Genomic DNA, 24,748 nt, shown 5'->3' with positions numbered 1-24,748 from the left:
GGACCTATATCCCTTCCCTGAATCCTACACAGACCCTGGTGATTCTATTGAGACTCCAAGATGGTTGGTAACATTTAAGTACCACAATTGACCTAAGAGTTGTAGGTTTTTCCAGATGTTGATAATTGAGTTTTGTTTCTGTCTTGTTTGAGCTCTGTCTTTACATTAATTCATTTAACCATTACCTACTATGTATCATACAGTGTGCTGGTAGCTGGGCCTATAATGCACTCTCTGCCCTTTTGGGAGGTTCACAGTCTAGTGCAGGATGTCTGGGAAAATGTGCAGACATGTGTTCTCTATTTTTATAGAGAGGGCCCAAAAGAAAGCCAGAATATAATCTATCCAATCCACAGGGATTGATTACAATCCTGTTCCCAAAAGAGCACATGGCAAGTGTTATATTTTGAGCAAATCTGAGTTTCCAAACTTTTTTTAAACTATTGCTATGTAGAGAAAATTGTTTTGTATGAAAAAAAGATGCTGTAAATGAGTAATTTAAAATTCAAATTGTTTCTAAGACATAGTCTTTTGATCTGTGTTTTTTAAAAAATAAATAGAAACCAAGGCTTCTTTTCCCCTGTTCAGAGTTTACAAGAAAGAGTGTGTACAAGCAAGCGCCCTGCCCTCTGTGTTTCTTCCTTTGTGAGAGAGAACACCATAAAGGGAGAAGTGTCCATAGTACAAATTGTGATGCATGGGTGGATGGCATGTCCCATAGCATCAGGTGAAACTGGCAGGGAGCCAGACTGCAGTCTGGCTGAGCTTCCCCACAATGGAGGAGAGTTAAGGGCAATGACCACTATGATAGCTCTGGTGTTCTGGGTGGTATAAATAGTAATTCATATCTATATATGCTTTGGAAACCCTGATGGCGTAGTGGTTAAGTGCTATGGCTGCTAACCAAAAGGTCAGCAATTCAGATCCACCAGGCGCTTGTAGAAACTGTAGGGGGCCATTCTACTCTGTCCTAAGTCAGTGATGCTCTCTTCCTATCACAACAGAGCATCTTGGCATCATGGGTCCTGGTGGTCTCTGAGGGTATGTTCTCAGGGCAGGAACCAGGGCTCTACACTGCATGTGATGTTGCCCTTAAACTTCAAAACACTACAGGTTAAGTGTGGGTATTTCCTTAGCATTGAAGCTGTGGGAGGTTTCATTAGCTTTTCATTGCTTGTTTTAATTTTGAACTAATTTAAAGGTGTATTTTGTGCCTTAGGACATCAGTTGGTTTGATGACCATAAAAACAGTACTGGTGCACTTTCTACAAGACTTGCAACGGATGCCTCCCAAGTCCAAGGAGTATGTACACTCTACTCTACTAGTATTTTTTTTTTAACAATTTTTATTGTGCTTTAAGTGGAAGTTTACAAATCCAGTCAGTCTCTCACATAAAAACTTATATACACCTTGCTACATACTCCCGATTACTCTCCCTCCAATGATATAGCCCACTCCCTCCTTCCACTCTTTCTTTTCATGTCCATTTTGGCAGCTTCTAAGCCCCTCTACCCTCCCATATCCCCTCCAGGCAGGAGGTGCCAACATAGTCTCAAGTGTCCATCTGATCCAAGTAGCTCACACCTCACCAGCATCCCTCTCCTACCCATTGTCCAATCCAATCCATGTCTGACAAGTTGGCTTCTGGAATGGTTCCTGTCCTGGGCCAACAAGGTCTGGGGGCCATGACCACCGGGGTCCTTCTAGTCCCATCTACTAGTATTTTTATTTGACATGGTTTTGCATAAACATATGGCATAGCTGTATCAGGATGCTTTCAGCTGGAAATAACAGAAAACCAAACTGACCTAAACAGTAAGAGGAAATTTAGACTTCAGGGTTGATAGATTCACTGGCTCAAAAATGTCATCAAGGACCCAGATTCCTTTTGTCTGTGTGGCTCTTAGTGGCTTTCCTTCCTCAGCATTGCCTCCATCCTAAGGCTGGTTCCCCTCACGGTCATAGGATGGGTACCAGTAGCAATCAGAGCTAGCTACCAGCTTCCTTGTTTCCCATCCTGTGAGAGAGAGTGTACACCTGTACCATAACCACCAAACCAAAACCCTTCCCATAAATCTGATTTGGGCTCATTTGGGTCACATGCCCAACCTGGAACCAGCAACTCTACAGGAGAGTGCCATGCTCTGACTGGCAATGAGGTCAGTTTTCTGAAGCTTGCTGCTTCCCCACAATGGAGGAGAGTTAAGGGCAATGCCCACTATAATAGCTCTGGTTTTCTTAGTGGTATAAATAGTAATTCATATCTATATATGTTTTGGAAACCCTGATGGCATAGTGGTTAAATGCTATGGCTGCTAACCAAAAGGTCAGCAATTCAGATCCACCAGACATTCCTTGGAAACCCTATGGGGCTGTTCTACTCTGTCCTATAGTGTCACTATGAGTCGGAATCAACTCGATGGCAAGGGGTTTGATTTTTGGTCTATATATGCTTTATGGCGGACGGTCTCTTAGGATATGTACATGTTATGGTCTCTTGGAGTGTGTAAACTTCCCTCTTATGCCTTTGAAGCAAAAGGTCTTTAAAATTACCAGGGTACTGTGGGATTCGTTTCCTCTTTAAGTGTTGCCTTCATGAAAAAGTATGTCCCACAGCCTATCCACAAAGCAGAGCAATCGATTATTTGGTTGCATAATTGATTATTTGGATAGGAGAGGAATGAGAGTTTAAAGGCAGAACAAAGAAAAGTCTACTAGAGCATCTCATGAGTTAAGCACACTAAGGATAAAGGCTTATTGTGGGTTTATTGTAATAAAAGTGGGCAAAGGCCAGAGCAGGCACAAAACTTTAATTCTGACCAAGAAGCCTAAAGCTGGAGCTCATGGATTTGGAACTTAAAGTACAGCTGCTCTATCCTTCTTTTCCAGGCCACAGGAACCAGGCTGGCTTTAATTGCACAGAATACAGCTAACCTTGGAACTGGTATTATCATATCATTTATTTATGGTTGGCAATTAACTCTTTTGCTGTTATCAGTTGTTCCAATTATTGCCCTATCAGGAATTGTTGAAATGAAAATGTTGGCTGGAAATGCCAAAAGAGATAAAAAAGAACTGGAAACTGCTGGCAAGGTGGGTCTAATAAGACTTCATTTAGAATAAGAATTGTTTTTGGTCATATTTTTATTTGAAATATTTATCATGACATGCATGTTTTCGTAATTAAATGTGCTCACTACAACTAATAATTGTCAGTACTGTGCATGAAATATTTTTGTGTATTAATAATGCCTAGAATTTGAAAATGAGATAATTAATATAAGGCTTTTTTTTTTGGCCTCAAAAAGGCACTTAATATGTGGTAATTATAAAAAAATTCTGATTTTTTTAAAGTACATTTCTTCTTTTACTTCATATTCCTGTGCCTTTGTAGGACAATACTGCCCCTATTTTACAGATAAAGAGACCTTAAGGCAGAGAATATAAGTGAATAGTTCAGGATAGGACGTTTGTCAGTACTTAAGAATTTTTTTCTTCTTGGCTGTGATTTCTATAATTGAGATTTGTAGCACCAGTTGACAGTAATGCCTCAAGATTTTTTGTTGTTGTTATCGTTCTTCCTATAATGGCAAATGAGTTAACATTTACTTGAGCCTTGCTATGCACCAATTATCATGCTAAATGTTTATATGCACCAGCTCATTAAATCCACACAATAATCCTATGAGGCAGGTACTAATATTACCCCAATTTTACAAGTGAGGAACCTGAGACTCAAACAGAAGTTAAAGTTGGATTGGGATTCAAGTCCAGGTGCGCCTAATTTGAAAGCTCAGCCTCTAACCTAAAAGTTAGCGGTTTGAACCCACCAGCCGCCACACAGGAGACAGATGTGGCAGTCTGCTTCCATAACGATTTACAGTCTCAGAAATCCTGGGCAGTTCTACTTTGTCCTAGAGGGTTGCTATGAGTCAGAATCGACTTGAGGGCAACAGATTAAGAACTATACTATATGATCTCCTTAAATGTGTCTAAATCTATGTATAACCATTTTATTTACATGTGATATAGTTTTTATACCACTATTTCACAACATTACTGCAACTGACCTTCACGATAGCTATGTGAAGGTGGGGCAGACATATCTCCACCCACAGGGAAGAAAGCAGCTGAGTTTGAGTGACTTGGTCTGGGTGTGTTTCTACTAAATCAGCTATATCTGGTGAAATCCTTTCCCCTTCTCTCTTGACTGCCATGGGTTGCCACTCAATGCAGTGCTAAGATAATGCCCAGGTTTTGTTTAGAATGTGTCCTTCTCATTTTTACCCAGCTTTCTCTCCTGAATCAGAGCTCCCCAGGACAGTGCCTGGTTCCTGGACATAAGCACCCCTGAGTATCCAAAGTTCTTAAAGATCCTCTTGGCTGCTTGCTGTAGATAACTTAGGACATCATTAACTTGTCTTTCATTTATTCCCACATTTCAGAAAGGAAAAGTGTCAATTAGAATAAGAATAGATCTTTCTTAGACTAGTTACATGAAAGAAACATCACCTATAGGTAAGATAATGGAATCTTAACTCTTAAAAATGGTTAGTAACACTGAAAATTGTCAGAATTTTAGCAGAAGTAAAGCAGTTAGAACTGGGCAATATGATAAGCAAAACCATGGATTGTTAGCCTCGGACTTGCTACTCACAATGTGTGGTACTGGAGACCCCCAACCTCTGCTCCTCATTTTCTACTTCTGTGAAACGAGAAATTGTACTAGATAATGTCCCAAGTTCCTTCTAGCTAAAACTCTTGTTATTTTAGGAGATCGGAGAATGAGTAACTCAGTTTGACTGGTTTGGAATTATTTTTAGTAATTAACTCTAATCTAATAGGGATATATAGATGCGTGTATGTGTATGTATATGTGTATATACACTATGGAAACCCTGGTGACATAGAGGTTAAGAGCTACGGCTGCTAACCAAAAGGTCGGCAGTTCGAATCTTCCAGGAGCTCCTTGGAAACCCTATGGGGCAGTTCTACTCTGTCCTTTAGGGTCACTGTGGCCAGAATCTACTCGGCAGCAATGGGTTTTTTTGGTTATGTACAACCACATCTGTGGTGAAACTCATGTGAAATTGTCCCTACAGATTAGTAAGTAAACGCAAGTAAGCCAGTGCTTACCTTGCTTATTGGGTCCTCTGCCCCTGGTTAAAATGAACCAGGGTTCTGGGATATATACCCATTCCTATTTTCTCAAAGGGGCTTGGTAACGAAGGTGTTGATTGCTGGGCAGTGAAGGGGGTGAGGAAGGCTGCATATTAACCATCTTGACACAAAAACTAACCCAAAACCCATTGCCGTTGAGTCGATTCTGACTCACATTGACCCTAACCTTAACCCTAACCCTAACTGCTCCAGGCTGTCTTATAGAGACCTTGTAAGACAGAGTATAACTGTCCCATAGGGTTTCCAAGGAGTGGCTCATGGGTTTGAACTGCCAACCTTTTGGTTAGCAGCCAAGTTTTTAACCACAGTACCACCAGGGCTCCATCTTGACACAGGCCCTGCTTTTAATTACTGAGATTAGGAGCCTTCTGCACCCGGGTTAACCCCTGTTAACCCACAAAACAGTTAACCTATGACCAGAAAAATCAGTAGACTGTAAAGTTATTAACAAATAGTTTCAAAACCTTCCTCTCCTACTTACCAACTCTAGCACTTTAGGCAAGTTATTTAGCCTCTCTGCCTCAGTTCCTGCATCTGTAAAAATGGGAATAATACAGTTTTCTCACAGGGTTGTTGAGAGGCTAAATGAAAACATGTCATTAACAAGATAATACCCAGCACATAGTAAAGCTCAATAAGTATTCTTACTCTGGCTATTATTGCCACTGATTAGATTTTCATTTATAATAAAACTTTAAAGTTATTCAGCCTAAAGTATCAAATACTGGCTTTCACCTGGTTATAGAAGCGTGAGAACTGAGGAAAAGTTTCATCTCAAAGCTGATAAAACAAAAACCTAAAATTAAAATTTTATGCTCCCTGTTCTAAAGGTTGAGTTAATTCCATTGCAGAGGTCTGATTTAGGCTAAATAGCTAAATCACAGACTATTACCATCAGTCAAAGAGGTGTGGTTATAAGAATCAGAAAGCTGGTCTGGCTGTTTTGAGTAAAGGGGATTTGATATAAAAACACGTGGAAGTACAGGAAATACAGCCAGGTTTGTGTTAACTGGAAAGTTAGCTGGCAGCTCCTTTCTCAGGGCCACAGCTCTAATGCCTCTGAGACTTTCTACATGTCTATTCAATATGTTCCTCAACTGCTGTATGTTCAGACCAGCTTCCTACACATACCCATCATGGCTCCTCAAGTGGTGATTTTAGGTTCTGAATCCATAGGACCTCTCAGTTGAAGCAGCTACTTCATGTCCAGAAAGGCAACTCTGGTTGGCTCAGCTTCGGTCAGGTGCCATCCCTGGTTTAATCAGTTATGGCCAGATGAGTAGGGTCAGGTTGTTCTTAGAATCTCTTTCCCAGTTGTAGGTGGATAGTTTCTCTAAGAAGGGTATGGTTGGGAAGGAAATGACTGGCATCTTCAGTAGGCCCTTGTTGTTTTTGTTAGTTGCCATGGAGTCGATTCTGACTATCTGTACAGACAAGAACTACTCCATAGGGTTTTCAAGGCTGTGACATTTCAGAAGCAGATTACCAAGCCTGTCTTCTGAGACACCTCTGGGTAGATTCAAACCATCAAACTTTTGGCTAGTAGTCAGGTGCTTAAAAATTTGTACCACCCAGGGACTCCCAATAGGTCCTTAGACATCACTTAGTCTAATTCTCTCTTCTGGGGGCCCTACACTAACCATATGAAGAAAGCAAAGCCCCCAAAAGATGGTGACTTTGGCTAGTCATGTAACTGTCTGGTGGCAGGGCTGGGAATAGAACCAGGCTCCTGTTCTTGCCCTAAGCTGGCCAGCCTCCTTTATATAGGCATATAAAGACTTGCCCACCATACTTAGCACACCCAGAGGAGCTTTCAAGATTACCGGTTTTATTCTGGAACTGATCTTGAAGAACACATTATGTCTTTACTTTCCAAATTGAAGGAATTTAAACCCATCAATATTACCTTTAGGCTTCCTTTGACACCATCCTAAATCTTATATCTTTCATTTTTTTTTAGAAGTAAAATCCTCACTTCTAATGAAGGTCTGTTCTGTGTTACAGATTGCAACAGAGGCAATAGAAAATATTAGGACAGTTGTGTCCTTGACCCAGGAAAGAAAATTTGAATCAATGTATGTTGAAAAGCTGTATGGACCTTACAGGTAATTAACATATGACTATTAATAAGAACCTAATGCTTTCGTAAGGTTAAATTATTGTCCCCAAATGATAATAAAATTTCTGGTGCTCCAAATAATGATACAACTATTAAGTTGACATTTTTCCAACAATCAGGTCACTGTATATAAGTGGCTTTTTAATGCAAGTGGGCCACAGGATTGGATTTTTACATCTCTTGTAAAGGCAGCAAGATTGGGTCTCCAAGAACTAAAAGGTACAGGGGACTACACAAGGATTGGCCATCAGTGCAAGCAACATAAATGACCCATCTGGGTGATGTAGGATAAATATTCTTTAAGAGAATTATTCTAACCATTTTTTATTTTGAACTCTGTGGACTGAACCAAAGATGAAACATGCTATTTGGTTAAATAATTTGGGGTATTTCATTTGTTCTCTGGATAAGGACCAGATCTACCCACTCTGAGTAGCAAGGCTCATAGGCTATCTCACTGGTCTCTCAATTCAAGAAACTTGTTTCCACAGTGGCCTGATTTTGTAAATAAATATATTGTAACACTAACGAAATTGAACACAACTTAGATTACAACTTCGTAGACTGGAACAGTTTTGAACATGCAAATTTAGACAGGGATTCTTAAAATTCTCAATTTATTCCATCTCTTCAGTTATGTATAATTCCTAGGATATTGAAGTGAATGCAACTGCATTTATTCTGTCCATTTGATGTTTTGATAATATAAGTATATATGACAGTAATCTATGATGTTATGGTTTATTTTGAACTTAAAGAATGGAAAGCTGAGGTGAATTATTAACTAGGTTATAATTTAAAGATTAAATAACATTATAAATTGTTCATTAATATTAAGTATTATAACACCATGCTCACAGCACATAAGTTAAACCAAACAAATCAGTAAATACTTTGCATCTTCCCTCTTACCAAATGCCTTCTGTCTAATCTTAGAGTAAATAGATTATGATTCTGTAGGAGGATGTAGAGGTCTAATGAAGTGTAGCATGAGGTTAATTAGAAATGGTGCAATAAACAAAACAAATTTAAGGGGGTGGTGGGATCTAGCTTGTGGAAAAACTTCTGATATGTGCCTATATAAACCTCAGTAACCTATTTTTTGTGAATCGGAAACATGAATTTTGATATAAGACAAGATAACTAGTTATAGGAGACTCAGCATTAATGCAATTATGTATCAGACAGTTGCAACTTTAGTTTTAACTTTGATATCAGAAGTATTTTTCACACAACAAGTATGTTCACAGCGCAGGAGTTGAGTATCTGAGTCCTCAGATATTAATATGTAATAATAATAGCAACTATAACTTGAACAACTTCCACGAGCTAGGCACTGTGCTAGACACTTATTTTTATATTGTTTTCTTTAGTTCTCAAGACAATTCTGCATTATACTAATTATCCACATTGTACAAAGCAGGAAACTGATACTTAGAGGTGTGAAGTCACTTACCCAAACTAATATATCTGGAGGCAGAATTCAAACCCAGGTTTCCCAGACTTAGAAGCCAGGCTCTTTCCACTACACAGTGCCAACAGAGGATAAAAAGATGGTTATGAATACACTTGTTTGTTTTTCAGGAATTCTGTGCGGAAAGCACACATCTATGGCATTACTTTTAGTATTTCACAAGCATTTATGTATTTTTCCTATGCTGGCTGTTTTCGATTTGGCGCCTATCTCATTGTGAATGGACATATGCGTTTCAGAGATGTTATTCTGTAAGTAACGTTAAAAATATTAAGATTATTCTGTAACAGGGTTTCAATGGGTTTATGCAAAAGTTTGGAGTAGAAAAAAGAAGATTCATTTGTCCTAAGGTGAGGTCAGGGAGTTGAATTTACCATGATCCTCAACCTGGCAGCACAGAAATCTAATCTTGTCAACATTCCAAGTGCAGTTTAATCATCAGAGTGGACTAAAATTAGACAAACTCATGAAAATTATCATGTGTCAGAACTTTAGTTATACATATAACTACAGTTAGGAGGCCCACAAGTTTCATCATTGTAGAATATAAACAAAAGTAAATCATAATTACAAGTTTATTGGTGACCATGAACTCATAACAAAGAGTTAAATAGTTTGTTTTATCTGCAACCAAAAGTTGGCCTTGGCAACCAGATAGGAGTGCTTGACCGAAGTCTGGTAAATCTGTCTCTCTTGCCTAACCAGGGCTAGGATGGCCCTGTCAACATTTGCCTCTTAACCTCTTTTTTTGTCTTGGTTTCCAAGGCTGACCCATGGTCTTTCTGATTAATGCATTCTTCTTTCTAAAATATGCTAAAGACATTCAATCAGGTTGCAGTCTAGTGTTGCAAGAGGGAAGCCACTCTTTTAAGGATCCTCTGATGGGACGATTTTAAAGCAGTGGTGAAGGACATTTTTTTAGTCAGGTCAAGACAAGAAAAGTGAAAATGTTTAAAGAGGGAAGCCACTCTTTTAAGGATCCTCTGATGGGAGGATTTTAAAGCAGTGGTGAAGGACATTTTTTTAGTCAGGTCAAGACAAGAAAAGTGAAAATGTTTAGGAGCTGTCTTTTTGTTTTCATCCAAAACTAAAATAGCTATATTGATACCCAGTCATGATCCCAGCAGGACACAAATGGTACTGCAAATGGGGTGATTGAGGGGAGTTTGCTAAAGGGTCTACTTACAAAGGTGTGGCAAGTGTTACAGGTAAACTGACAAGACAAGGGATGGAGCAGTACCTGGGGGAACTGTTATTGCCCAAGCAATACCTACCTAGAACTGCTACCACGCTAAGCCTAAAGGACAAGAGGAGGGAAGTATTTTCAAAATCTGGCATAAGGGCCTTCTCTGGTCTTTGGTGGAGGGATATCAATATTGCCATGGCAATCCAGGAAGAAAGAGGCCAAAGAAACACATAACCTGGCCTCACCCTCCTCCAGCTCTTCAATTCCCTGCCAGTGCCTTCCATTGGCCAAATCCCATCAGAAGGCAGAAAGCAAGGAAACTTTTTGATGCAATTCATGAAGTTCAGCTTCCAAGGGCAGAGCAGGATGGTATAAGGTAGAGATGGATTGAGAGTAGAAAGTGGTTTTGAAGGGGCAAATGGAAGTATCCAACTGGAAATTATAAATTAGAGTACAACTTTATTATCTAGAAAAATATTGAGAAAATTGGCCCCGTTTTTTTTTTTTTTAAACCATTAAAATGGTGAATTCTGGGTAACAGAAGACAGATTTTTAATCTTTCACACTAAAACTAGGTTACAGACTGAACAGGGAAGCTAGGCAGCCACACATGGGTTGTTCACTATTTTAAAATTTATTTTTTGGTAACAAACATTGTCAAGTACTTACAGAGAGCCTTAACTATATACCCTCCTCCATGTACAAAAAAAAAAAAAAAAATACATTCTAATATCTTAGATTTAGAAGCTTGAGAAGATGGGTTTTGTTTTTAAGTTCTTTATTATTATCGGAGCTCTGGTGGCACAGTGGTTAAGAGCTTGGTTGTTAACCAAAAGGTCTGCAGTTCAAATCCACCAGCCATTCCTTGGAAACCTTATGGGGCAGTTCTACTCTGTCCTGTAGGGTTGCTGTGAGTCAGAATTGACTCCACGAGAATGGTTTTCATTATTTCTAGGTAGCAGAGTTTTTTCCCCTTTCCCAGGAGTAGCTCTGGTGTCAGAAGTAAATGGTTTTGTGAAGATATCAATCTCAGGATCATTAGCCCTTTATAAAAGCTCTTATAATTCATTCTTTAAATAGCTACAATTAGAAACCAGACTTTTAGCTTTGGAAAACTATGTTTCAGAGTAGTGTCAATAGTTATTTTAATTGTAAAAGAAAAGCTATTTCTAGCTAAGGCTTATTTTCCCTAATAAAGAACTCTTTATAGTGATAATTATTATCGTTTGTGAGGTAGTGCTGAAGAAACCACAAACTAGAAGTCTGTAGACTCCTTGTCTGGTGCTGATCAAGCCACTTAAACACTCTGTGCTTCAGTTTCCAGGTACCCCAGTTCTAGAAGGGTGTACTACTAAAATTAGTTGAGATTATAAATCAGATTCAGCTATAAACTACTCCCTGAAAGTGAAGAACTTTGGGAAGTTACATTAACTCTAGGAAATAAGAGACACCAAAAGAAAACCAGGAGGTAAATAGAGAAAAAGCAGGTAAACAAAGAGAAAGCAAACTCTCAGGGAGGGAGTGAATCTTGTCTCTCCTATTTCTTTTGTTACTAGACTTTCTTAGAAGTTGGGGCTAGGGGGAGGGTGAACAGACAGAGGGTTTGTGATCAAGGACATAATAAAATGTAGAAAATTTAAAGGAGTGAAAAGATAAATATGGGTAAGGAGAAAAACTGGGCTTTCAAACATCGTGGAGCTAATTATATAAGTTAATTTTTAATTTCTCTACTTCTGTTTAGGGTGTTTTCAGCAATTGTGTTTGGTGCAGTGGCTCTAGGACATGCTAGTTCATTTGCTCCAGACTATGCCAAAGCCAAGTTGTCTGCAGCCCACTTATTTATGCTGTTTGAAAGACAACCTTTGATTGACAGCTACAGTGAGGAGGGGCTAAGGCCTGTGAGTTCCCTGCTGTGCCTGATGAGTGCCTAATTATTTTTTTTCCTAAGGGTTTGCTGTCTGCAAAGTTGTAGCTAAAGAATAAATTTGTGGTGATTACAATCACATATTTGTGATACTTATATGGGTAATATTTGGCCAATTTTCCTGTTAATTTGTGATCTTCCACAGCTAGCATAGTACTTTGCATATACCAAGCATTTAGTAAATGTCTGAATTGAGCAAAATCTTTATACCTGATAATTTCACAGGCAGTTTCAAGGATTCTGAAATTAAGCACATCAAAAGTTAAAAAAAAAAAAGTAAATCCAGATGTACTAGAGCTGAATAAATTTCCATGAAAATTACCAGTCATTTCTACATGAAGATATATACATGTAATTCTGTCATGAAAAAGCAATTAGCGATTTGGGTTTAGCTATCACATTTTATAATGGTTGAGTTATAATCGCTAAGAAGGCCTCTTTATTCACGAGAGTAATAATCCTATACTATCTACAAAGTGAACTCACACTGGGATCTGAGTGTTCTTTGCATGACACAAGCTACTGCTTATTTTAATGTAGGGGAAATAGCTTCAGTGAAGAGATTGGGGCTTACACAGTCTTTCCAGGACTTAACAAGGTATTTCATGTCCTGAGAAAATTCCTGTGCCTAGTGAGTGAGATAAAGAGGCTGCCAGGACTTGAAACAAGGGCTATATATTGAAACTGAAGGTGAAACTGCTGCTCAATTTCCAAGCTTTTTACTGGCCTTTGGCCACTGGCTTGGCTCCAGCCTCAGAATCACTAATTGGAAAAGCTAAATGTTTGTCTCAAATGAAATGAAAAATTGAGTTTCAATAACAATTCTCTGTAACACAACTTTTTAAATCTGATTTAACATGTATACTCTGTCTCCCATCTTCATTTTATACAATAACAAGTGCTGTTAATATTAACTGGTATATGGGGCATATACCAAAACCAAAACCAAACCCAGTGCTGTCGAGTCGATTCTGACTCATGGGGTATATAAGGTATATGAATTTTATGTTTCTCTTCTACAGTCTTTGGTAAAATTTCTTTGAAACGATACTTCTTATTCTAATAATATCAGACCAATCGTAATAGCAACATTTAAAAATTTTTAAAGGATAAGTTTGAAGGAAATGTGACGCTGAATGACATCGTGTTCAACTACCCCACCCGGCCAAATGTTCCAGTGCTCCAGAAGCTGAGCCTCCAGGTGAAGAAGGGCCAAACGCTGGCTCTGGTAGGCAGCAGTGGCTGTGGCAAGAGCACAGTGGTCCAGCTCCTTGAGCGGTTCTACGATCCCATAGCTGGAACAGTGGTGAGCAGACTTTCTTAGTAGCCTGACTTAAGGTCATGTTTTACAATATTACTGTAACAGAAAAACCTGGCACAAGGAAAACCTATAATCCTATTTGATACAATGACTACATTCTGTAAACTCCAAACTAGTACCAATAGCCAGACAAATACGTGGGGTCAATAGAGAAGAATATCTGGAATTTAGTATAGCTCAGGAAAGACAGGTTATAAAGTTGACTTGTACCCTGCCATGGATCTTTTTAATCAGCCTGACACTCTTAAGTGAATACTTGTTTACTAGCTTATAAAGGTAAGCCACAAATTCTTGTTAGAATTCACAGTAGACTCCCAGGACACCTACACTGGTGCCTGCTTATTCCCTCCCTGTCCCCTTTGGCTTTGTCTTTTCTCTCTAACCCTCAACTCTGGGCTCGTTAACTTTGACTTTGTTCCTCAACCTCTAGCCCTTTCATATTTGGGTCTCATCATTGATTTTCTGGTATCTAGTTCCTGGCTCTCCTCCATGAGTGAAGAACTGGCTTTTGCTGATACTACCTGCATCCCCCATTACCTTGGCATGGCACCCACTGACCTAGGCCGAGCCCTAGGAGCTCACCCCATTTAAACAGTCACCAAAGTATTAAACCTTGTTTAGTTGTTTCTTTCCAGAAAATCATGCTTCCATTATTACAATTACTCTACAGATACATATACATATACAGGCAAACCAGCTCAACAGTACCCTGTAGGTATGTTGTGCTAATGCTGTGGTAGGAATTTTATCTTTATCAAGAGAGATAAAACCAGTTGGACTCTTTGTGTCTATTCCTTCACTTGTGGCCTTTCTTACCTTGAAGGAAGCTATATTCTTAGTCACCACATCACAAGGCTCCTCTAGAAGCACCATGCCTCCTGCTTGTAGCAAACAAACAAAACTACCAACAGTAAAATTCTCCCCCTAGGGCATTACCCTTTGAACTTGTTTACTTTCTATTGAACTCTTGTCTTTCAGAAAAGAAAACTAGGGAAAAGTTTAAGGCTGGCAGTTCTCATGGTAAAGAGGACAGGAGTCAACCAACTTTCAAAACGTGGGGGCCATGCTTCTAATCAGCTTTTTTTCAGATGTGCTTGAGGAGAGGATAAGGTCATCCAGGGGACAGCAGATCTGAGTGAAACATCTTGATAACAGACTTCTTAAAGGCAGAGAATGGCACAGATGCCTGGTGGAGGGAAATTAAGGACAAAGAGAGGAATATAGAAAGTCAGCGCCAAATTTACTGGAACGAATACTGCCATTTTGCAATTTAGATCAAGGTAGGGATGGCCTAATCACCATCAAAATCATCTTGTTGGCCATGCAGACCTTCAACAGTGTAATTGCTTGGAGGCTCTGAGGCTTGGTATTTCATAACTGCTGTTCACATGGAAAGGCACTCTAGATGGTTAATCTAACTTATCATTTAGTGTTTTCTTTTTTTCTTTTCAAACTGTTCTTATAGTTTGCGGATTTTAATTTGCAGCTCCTAGATGGTCAAGAAGCAAAGAAACTCAATGTCCAGTGGCTCAGAGCTCAACTTGGAATTGTGTCCCAGGAGCCCATACTGTTTGACTGTAGCATTGCTGAGAATATTGCCTACGGAGACAATAGCCGGGTTGTATCACAAGATGAAATTGTGAGTGCAGCCATAGCAGCCAACATACACCCTTTCATCGAGATGTTACCTCATGTAAGTTAACTGATAACTTCTTAGGCTAAAAATCAGAATCAGCTAATATTCCCAACTGCCAATAAGAAAACTTGGTATCATGAAGTTAAGTGTCTTGTCCAAAGTCATAATACTTGTAAGTAGACAAGACACTTAACTTCATGATACAAAGTTTTCTTATTAGTAAATGGCAATATTATTTATCGTGCCTACCTCATATGAATGCCGTGAGAAGCAAATAAGGTGGTATATGTTCAAAGCACCATATCTTAGGTTACAACTGGTTGATTGGGGCTGCATTCATCCTGCAGTCACATTTCGTTTAGCCCTGTAGTACTTTTTTTTTAATTACTTTTTTTGAGATAATTATAGATTGTTATAAGGAATAATACGGAGATCTCATGTGTCCTTTACCCAGTGTCCTTAAATGATAACATCTTGCAAAACTATAGTACAATATCACAACTAGGATATTGGCATGGATACAATCCACTGATCTTATTCAGATTTCCCCGATTTTACTTGTAGTTTTGTGTGTATTTAGTTCTATACAATTTTACTGTATGTATAGATTCATGTATCCACCACCACAATAAATACAGGACGCTTCCGTCACTAAAAGAATCTTTCCTGTTGCCCTGTTATGGCCACACCCACCTCCCTATTGGGCTCATTCCTCCTCACCTGCTGTATCTCCCCACCAACGCCTGGCAACCACTAATCTGTTCCCCATTTCTACAGTTTTACAGTTTAAGAATATTATATAAATGTAATCAACCAGTAAGCAACCTTTAGGAATTGACTTTTTTCACTGAACATAACTCCCTGGAGATTCATTCAAGATGTTTGCATGTGTGTATTGTTCATTCCTTTTTATTGCTGAGTAGTATTCCATGGTATGGATGTACACAGTTTAACCATTTACCTGTCGAAGGATATCTGGGTTGTTTCCAGTATTGGGCTAATACAAATAAAGGTGCTGTAAATATTCATGTACAGTGTTTGTTCAAACAATCTGTGAACCTAAGTTTTTATTTCTCTGGGAATGCAATTGCTTGGCTGTATGGTAATTGCATGTTTAGTTTTATAAGAAACTGCCAAACTGTTTTCCAGAGTGGCCATACCATTTTACATTCCTACCAGCAATGATCTTTTTGAAAAAGAATTGGTCAACATTCAACCTTTTCAGGACATAGCATATGATCAAGAACCGATGGTATTGAAGGCAGAGGTCCAAACTGCACTGAAGGCATTGGAGAAAAAACAAGGCTCCAGGAATCAACAGAATACCAACTGAGATGTTTCAACAAACAGATGCAATGCTGGAAGTGCTCACTTATCTATGCCAAGAAATTCGGAAGATAGCTACCTGGCCAACTGATTGGAAGAGATCCATATTTGCGCCCATTCCAAAGAAGGGTGATCCAACAGAACGCAGAAATTATCGAACATTATCATTGATATCACACACAAGTAAAATTTGCCAAATATAATTCAAAAGCAGTTGCAGCAGTGCATCAACAGGGAACTGCCAGAAATCCAAGCCAGATTCAGAAGAGGATGTGGGAACAAGGGATATCATTGTTGATGTCAGATGAATCTTTGCTGAAAGCAGATAATACCAGAAAGATGTTTACCTATGCTTTATTGATTATGCAAAGGCATTTGACTGTGTGGATCATGGTGACTTATGGATAATATTGCGAAGAATGGGAATTCCAGACCACTTAATGGTGCTCATGCAAAGCCTGTACATAGACCATGAGGCAGTCGTTCAAACAGGATAAGGGGATACTGTGTGGTTTAAAGTCAAGAAAGGTGTGCACGAGGTTGTATCTTTTCACTATACCTATTCAGTCTGTATGCTGAGTGAATAATTCGAGAAGCTGGACTATATGAAGAATGTTGCATCAGAATTGGAGGAAGACTCATTAACAACTTTCCGTACACAGATGACACAACCTTGCTTGCTGAAAGCAAAGAGGGCTTGAAGCACTTACTGATGAAGATCAAAGACTACACCTTCAGTATGGATTACACCTCAACATAAAACAAAAATCCTCACAACTGGACTGATAAGCAGCATCATGATAAATGGAGAAAAGATTGAAGTTGTCAAGGATTTCATTTTACTTTTATCCATAATCAATGCCCATTGAAGCAGCAGTCAAGAAATCAAACAATGAATTGCATTGGGAAAATTTGCTGCAAAGACCTCTTTAAAGTGTTGAAAAGTAAAGATATCACTTTGAGAACTAAGGTAGACCTGACCTGAGCCATGTTATTTTCAGTTGCTAATATGTATGTGAAAGCTGGACAGTGAATAAGGAAGACCAAAGAATAATTGAAGCCTTTGAATTTTGGTGTTGGTATTCAATGTTGAATATACCATGGACTGCCAGAAGAACGAACAAGCCTGTCTTGGAAGAAATACAGCCACCGTGCTCCTTGGAAGCGAGGATGGCGAGATTTCATCTCACGTACTTTGGATATCGGATATTGGAAACCCTGGTTGCGTAGTGGTTAAGTGCTCCTAATGAAGAGGTCAGCAGTTCAGATCCGCCAGGTTTTTTTTTTTGGACTTTGGATATATTATCAGGAGAGACCAGTCCCTGGAGAAGGACATCTTACTTGGTAAAGTGGAGGGTCAGCAAAAAAGAAGAAGCTCTCAACGAGATGAATTGACACAGTGGCTGCAACAATGGGCTGAGGATGGTGCAGGACCAGGCAGGACCGGGCAGTGTTTTGTTTTGTACAGAACTGACTGGAGTCGGAACTGACTGGATGGCAGCACCTAACAACAACAGCAACCAGCAATGTATGAGTGATGCAGTTTCCCTGAATCTTTGCTAGCATTTGCTGTTGTCACAATTTATTTTGGCCATTCTGATCAGTGGTGGATTTAATCTACATTTCTCTAACATCAATGATGTTGAACATCTTTTCATGTACTTATTTGCCATCTGTATATCGTCTTTGGCGATGTGTCTCTTCATGTCTTTTGCCTGTTTTCTAATTGAGTTGTTAGGTTTTTTTAACTGTTGAGTTTTGAGACTTCTTTTACATTCTAGATACTAGTGTTTAGTCAGATATGTGGTTTGCAAACATTTTCTCCCAATTTGTGGTTTGTCTTTTAATACTCTTAACAGGGTCTTTTGTAGAGCAAACATTTTTTAATTTTGGTGAATTTCAATTTACCAATTTTTCCTTTTCTAGATCATGTTTCTGGTGTCAATTATAAGAACTCTTTGCCTAGCCCTAGCTCCTGAAATTTTCCTCATTTTTTTTTTTCTAAAAGCTGTATGGTTTTATGTTTTATATGCAAGTCTATGATCAATTTTAATTTTTGTATGAGGTTGGATTTTTTCTTTTAATGTTTAATTTTATTCTTTTGAACAATAAATATAGTACTCTTCAGTTTCTAAGAGCTCCAGTATTCCTTGTTACCTTATACCTAGCCCATTCACATGTCTTTCACCTGCTTGGTTCCTGAAGGCATTTAGTTTCTCACTGCTAAACCAAAAAACCAAACCCACTGCCATCGAGTCAATTCTGACTTATAGCAACCCTATACGACACAGTCGAACTCCCCATAGGATTTCCAAGGCTATAATCCTTACAGAGACCTGGTGGTGCAGTGGTTAAGAGCTCAGGCTGCTAACTAAGAGGTTGGCAGTTCTAATCCACCACCTGCTCCTTGGGAACCATATGGGGCAGTTCTACTCTGTCCTTTAGGGTCACTATGAGTCAGATTGACTCGTTGGCAACAGGTTTGGTTTGGTTTAATCCTTATAGAAGCAGACCGCCACATCTTTCTCCCACAGAGCTGCTAGTGGTTTTGAACCATCGACCTTTTAGTTAGCAGTGAAGTGCTTTAACCACTATGCCACCAGGGTTTATATATATATATATCACTCAATATAAGGTCAAGTGTGTACCAAATGAATTAGAAGTGACATCTTTCTTTTTTTTTTATTAACTTTTATTGAGCTTAAAGTGAACGTTTACAAATCAAGTCAGACTGTCACATATAAGTTTATATACACCTTACTCCGTTCTCCCACTTGCTCTCCCCCTAATGAGTCAGCCCTTCCAGTCTCTCCTTTCGTGACAATTTTGCCAGCTTCCAACTCTCTCTATCCTCCCATCCCCCCTCCAGACAGGAGATGCCAACACAGTCTCAAATGTCCACCTGATATCATTAGCTCACTCTTCATCAGCATTTCTCTCCTACCCACTGTCCAGTCCCTTTCATGTCTGCTGAGTTGTCTTCGGGAATGGTTCCTGGCCTGGGCCAACAGAAGGTTTGGGGACCATGACTGCCGGGATTCCTCTAGTCTCAGTCAGACCATTAAGTATGGTCTTTTTGTGAGAATCTGGGGTCTGCATCCCACTGATCTCCTGCTCCCTCAGGGGTTCTCTGTTGTGCTCCCTGCCAGGGCAGTCATCGGTTGTAGCCGGGCACCATCTAGTTCTTCTGGTCTCAGGATGATGTAAGTCTCTAGTTCATGTGGCCATTTCTGTCTCTTGGGCTCTTAGTTATCGTGTGACCTTGGTGTTCTTCATTCTCCTTTGATCCAGGTGGGTTGAGACCAATTGATGCCTCTTAGATGGCCGCTTGATAGCATTTAAGACCCCAGACGCCACATTTCAAAGTGGGATGCAGAATGTTTTCATAATAGAATTATTTTGCCAATTGACTTAGAAGTCCCCTTAAGCCATAGTCCCCAAACCCCCGCCCTTGCTCTGCTGACCTTTGAAGCATTCATTTTATCCCGGAAACTTCTTTGCTTTTGGTCCAGTCCAGTCCAGTTGAGCTGACCTTCCATGTATTGAGTATTGTCCTTCCCTTCACCTAAAGCAGTTCTTATCTATTAATTAATCAGTAAAAAAACCCTCTCCCACCCTCCCTACCTCCCCCCCCATAACCACAAAAGTATGTGTTCTTCTCAGTTTATACTATTTCTCAAGATCTTATAATAGTGGTCTTATACAATATTTGTCCTTTTGCCTCTGACTAATTTCGCTCAGCATAATGCCTTCCAGGTTCCTCCATGTTATGAAATGTTTCACAGATTCCTCACTGTTCCTTATCGATGCGTAGTATTCTATCGTGTGAATATACCACAATTTATTTAACCATTCATCCATTGATGGACACCTTGGTTGCTTCCAGCTTTTTGCTATTGTAAACAGAGCTGCAATAAACATGGGTGTGCATATATCTGTTTGTGTGAAGGCTCTTATTTCTCTAGGGTATATTCCGAGGAGTGGGATTTCTGGGTTGTATGGTAGTTCTATTTCTAACTGTTTAAGATAACGCCAGATAGATTTCCAAAGTGGTTGTACCATTTTACATTCCCACCAGCAGTGTATAAGAGTTCCAATCTCTCCGCAGCCTCTCCGACATTTATTATTTTGTGTTTTTTGGATTAATGCCAGCCTTGTTGGAGTGAGATGGAATCTCATCGTAGTTTTAATTTGCATTTCTCTAATGGCTAATGATCGAGAGCATTTTCTCATGTATCTGTTAGCTGCCTGAATATCTTCTTTAGTGAAGTGCGTGTTCATATCCTTTGCCCACTTCTTGATTGGGTTGTTTGTCTTTTTGTGGTTGAGTTTTGACAGAATCATATAGATTTTAGAGATCAGGCGCTGGTCGGAGGTGTCATAGCTGAAAATTCTTTCCCAGTCTGTAGGTGGTCTTTTTACTCTTTTGGTGAAGTCTTTAGATGAACATTGGTGTTTGATTTTTAGGAGCTCCCAGTTATCTGGTTTCGCTTTGTCATTTTTGGTAATGTTTTGTATTCTGTTTATGCCTTGTATTAGGGCTCCTAAGCTTGTCCCTATTTTTTTGTTCCATGATCTTTATCGTTTTAGTCTTTATGTTTAGGTCTTTGATCCACTTGGAGTTAGTTTTTGTGCTTGGTGTGAGGTATGGGTCCTGTTTCATTTTTTTGCAAATGGATATCCAGTTATGCCAGCACCATTTGTTAAAAAGACTATCTTTCCCCCAATTAACTGACACTTGGCCTTTGTCAAATATCAGCTGCTCATATGTGGATGGATTTATATCTGGGTTCTCAATTCTGTTCCACTGGTCTATTTGTCTGTTGTTGTACCAGTACCAGGCTGTTTTGACTACTGTGGCTGTATAATAGGTTCTGAAATCAGGTAGAGTAAGGCCTCCCACTTTCTTCTTCTTTTTCAGTAATGCTTTGCTTATCTGAGGCTTCTTTCCCTTCCATATGAAGTTGGTGATTTGTTTCCCTATCACATTAAAAAATGACATTGGAATTTGGATCGGAAGTGCATTGTATGTATAGATGGCTTTTGGTAGAATAGACATTTTTACTATGTTAAGTCTTCCTACCCATGAGCAAGGTATGTTTTTCCACTTAAGTAGGTCCTTTTTAGTTTCTTGTAGTAGTACTTTGTAGTTTTCTTTGTATAGGTCTTTTACATCTTTGGTAAGATTTATTCCTAAGTATTTTATCTTCTTGGGGGCTACTGTGAATGGTATTGATTTGGTTATTTCCTCTTCGATGTTCTTTTTGTTGATGTAGAGGAATCCAAGTGATTTTTGTATGTTTATCTTATAACCTGAGACTCTGCCAAACTCTTCTATTAGTTTCAGTAGTTTTCTGGAGGATTCCTTAGGGTTTTCTGTGTATAAGATCAGTGACATCTTTCTTGATGAAGTATGAAAATAGCAGCCTAGCTTTCCCTGAGTTATCAGCAACATAGAGAAAGAAGAACAAAGTTCAAGCATATACATCTGTAGATGTATGAAAGATCAGAAAGGGAGATAGAAATTGTTGTGGAGATGAGGTGGGAGGAGAAGAGAAGGAAGGGGAGATAAATGAATAGAAGAAATCTTAGTAAAGAACTTGGTAAGTTGGACTTTGAGAGAGAACATTCTAGGCCAAGAAGAGCATAAAGTGAATCAAGGTATATTTTATTAATTTCCTAAAGTCTAATGTCAGTTATATTAAAAGCTGAAGTTTTTGACGTTTTCTATTGACAGTCAAATCCAATACTTGATTCAAGTTAACCAGTATGTGTCAAGAGTTGATATATATATATATATATAGAGCCCTGGTGGCACAGTGCTTAAAGAACTTGGTGGCGACTCAAAAGGTCGATGGTTCATACTCACCAGCCACTCTTTCCGTAAAGATTAAAGCCTTGGAAGCCCTAGGGGCGGTTCTACTCTGTTGGAGCTAACCAAAAGGTCAGCAGTTTGAACCCTTAGAAACATTACGGGGCAGTTCTGCTGTGTCCTATAGGGTTGCTATGGATCAGAATTGACTCGATGGCAACGGGTTTGGCTTTTTGGTTTTTACATGTATTTTTCTGTATCAGATTATAAATTCCTTCAGGTCAGGACAAAGCTGAATTCATTTTTTAATTTCCCTCTGTTAGCATAGCAGATACTGTGTAAATATTTGAATGAATGAATGGAGTTTTAAAAGAGAATAAACTAGGCTCTGTGTGGGTTATTTCAAAGTAAAAAATTTGTTAAAACTCTAAAAGCATTAATATTGAACTTTTTTAGGATTCCAGTGGCATCAGATCCATTGGCATTATGATAATGGTAGGAATTCAAGAATTTATCACTCAAATTTCTGGTGTAGATTACAGTGAGAGTTAAAGTCGCTGATTTTCTAATTTGGTTATGAAAATAAATATTCTGTTAAAATTGAAGAAAGAATATTCTTTAAAAGGAATCTGTCTAGTTGTTATAGGACCTTTTATTGGCTCTAAATATTTTTTCCTTGTAAATAGAACTGTCAAATATTAAAAAGTAAAAGTTTACTCACTATATAATTAGTAATTTTTCTGGGTTAGAACTTTACTAACTTTATTAATGGCCAACTTACAGAAATATGAAACACGAGTGGGAGATAAGGGAACTCAGCTTTCAGGAGGTCAGAAACAGAGGATTGCTATTGCTCGAGCCCTCATCAGAAACCCTCAAATTCTACTGCTGGACGAAGCTACGTCAGCTCTGGATACTGAAAGTGAAAAGGTGGTGTGGCCTCCCACTTCATGTCCCATTTAATTTGTAAAATAATTTTGTGTTGTCAGCCAAGTGGGCAGGGAATATGTGTGTGTGCTTGTGTGTGTGTGTGTGTATGTATGTATACACACATATATGTATACATATATATACATATATAATATGTAGAGGGGGAAGTAAACACAAAAATTTTAACACTAGTTATTATTTTGAGTTAGTAGGGTATTTTATTTTATTCCTTTCAGTATTTTTCAAATTTTCTCAAATAGTCATATATGACTTTTATGAAAAGAATAAGCTATTCAAAATAAAAAAGGTGAATTAAATCACATTTTTAGAAAATTATAATATGAAAAACTGAAAAATTAAATATTCAATAAAAGGGGCCTAGTTAAGCAAAATATATGGGGGTTAGGAGATTTAACTACTTGTTAAGATTATTTATAGCATGGGAATTCATTTATAATTAAAAATCAGAACATAACTATATATAGACCATGATATCAATTATGTAAAATATACATGCAAAAACCCAAAGATTCAAAGAGATTAGAAAACAATTGATTGGCTAGGATGGTAAAACTTGTACAATTCTTTTAATGTTATATAGCATTTATACGATTTTTAAGATAAAACTTCTGTTTTATCAATAGATTGTCCAAGAAGCCCTGGACAAAGCCAGAGAAGGCCGCACCTGCATTGTGATCGCTCACCGCCTCTCCACCATCCAGAATGCAGACTTAATAGTGGTGTTTGAGAACGGCAAAATCAAGGAGCACGGCACGCACCAACAGCTGCTGGCGCAGAAAGGCATTTATTTTTCGATGGTTAATGTTCAGGCTGGGACACAGAGCTTATAAACTCTTGTTAAAGTATATCTTAAAAATAAATGTAAATCATTCTACAACCTTCTTTATGACTTGTAAAGGAAGTTTGTAGTTTAAGCTATCATGAAATATATCTTATTCCAGATCAGTTTAGAACATCCAATTCGGTATTTGATATTTCAGCATCTGAAATTTGGGAATTAGAAGTGACATCTTTCTTGATGAAGTATGAAAATAGCAGCTTAGCTTTCCCTGAGTTATCAGCAACATAGAGGAAGAACAAAGTTCAAGCATATACATCTGTAGAATTAATAGAGGCCACAGGAAAATTCTTATGGTTCTTAATGGATGGGTAGCTGACAGGATGGCTTGGGAACAATTTTGCCAAATGTAAAGGAAAAATAAATTGTTTAATATCCTCATCTTTCCCTTGATAAGTTTCCAAATTATTGGGGAACTGAAGTTTTTAAAATGAATTTATTCCCTGGTGTATCATGGAAGTTCAAGAGAAAATGAAATACCCCTTCGACTAGATAACTTTGCAGGTATACCATTTGTTCTATAAAGCACGAAGTATTTCTTGAAAAAAAAAGTTTAAAACTCATTGATTTAAAATACACATATTCTCTCAATGCAATTTGAAACACTGGAAATATCCACAATAAAATGCTGAGTCTCTGTAGCAACTGTATTACTTTTTTTACAAATATCCTGATTTTTTCAGAAAATTGATCCACTTTCCTAAAACGAGAAAAGAATGTTTGGACAATGTCTTAGTCATCTAGTGCTGCCATAACAAATACCACAAGTGGATGGTCTCAACAGAGGAATCTATTCTCTAACAGTCCAGGAGGCTAGAAATCTGAATTCCGGGCGCCAGCTCCAGGGAAAGACTGTCTCTGTCTGTGGGCTCTGGGGGAAAGTCCCTGTTTTAGTCATCTAGTGCCGCTATAACAGAAATACAAGTGGATGGCTTGAACAAACAGAAGTTTATTCTCTCAAGTCTAGAAGGCTAAAAGT

At 38.6% G+C, this 24,748-nt stretch overlaps 1 protein-coding gene across 5 annotated transcripts in view; it reads left to right on the top strand.

Annotated features, from left to right (window-relative positions):
- Window positions 1-23,797, top strand: part of LOC126081403 (phosphatidylcholine translocator ABCB4) — a 323,006-nt gene extending 299,209 nt beyond the window's left edge. For 4 of the 5 annotated variants that reach the window (XM_049893142.1, XM_049893146.1, XM_049893148.1 and 1 more), the window contains 9 exons: window positions 1,220-1,303; window positions 2,891-3,094; window positions 7,187-7,287; window positions 8,886-9,026; window positions 11,703-11,859; window positions 12,994-13,191; window positions 14,693-14,899; window positions 22,764-22,910; window positions 23,555-23,797. In XM_049893142.1, the coding sequence (XP_049749099.1) occupies window positions 1,220-1,303; window positions 2,891-3,094; window positions 7,187-7,287; window positions 8,886-9,026; window positions 11,703-11,859; window positions 12,994-13,191; window positions 14,693-14,899; window positions 22,764-22,910; window positions 23,555-23,761 (1,446 nt within the window). In that variant the 3' untranslated portion in view covers window positions 23,762-23,797. Of the gene's footprint in view, window positions 1-1,219; window positions 1,304-2,890; window positions 3,095-7,186; window positions 7,288-8,885; window positions 9,027-11,702; window positions 11,860-12,993; window positions 13,192-14,692; window positions 14,900-22,763; window positions 22,911-23,554 lie in introns of those variants that run through there. The other variant, XM_049893147.1, reaches the window with a different exon arrangement.
- The last annotated feature ends 951 nt before the right edge of the window (window positions 23,798-24,748 follow it).

Source organism: Elephas maximus, chromosome 8 (assembly GCF_024166365.1).
Source record: "Elephas maximus indicus isolate mEleMax1 chromosome 8, mEleMax1 primary haplotype, whole genome shotgun sequence".
Classification (NCBI taxonomy): domain Eukaryota; kingdom Metazoa; phylum Chordata; class Mammalia; order Proboscidea; family Elephantidae; genus Elephas; species Elephas maximus.
The sequence above is the reverse complement of the archived record's forward strand: the minus strand, read 5'-3'. Positions and strand labels throughout refer to the sequence as shown.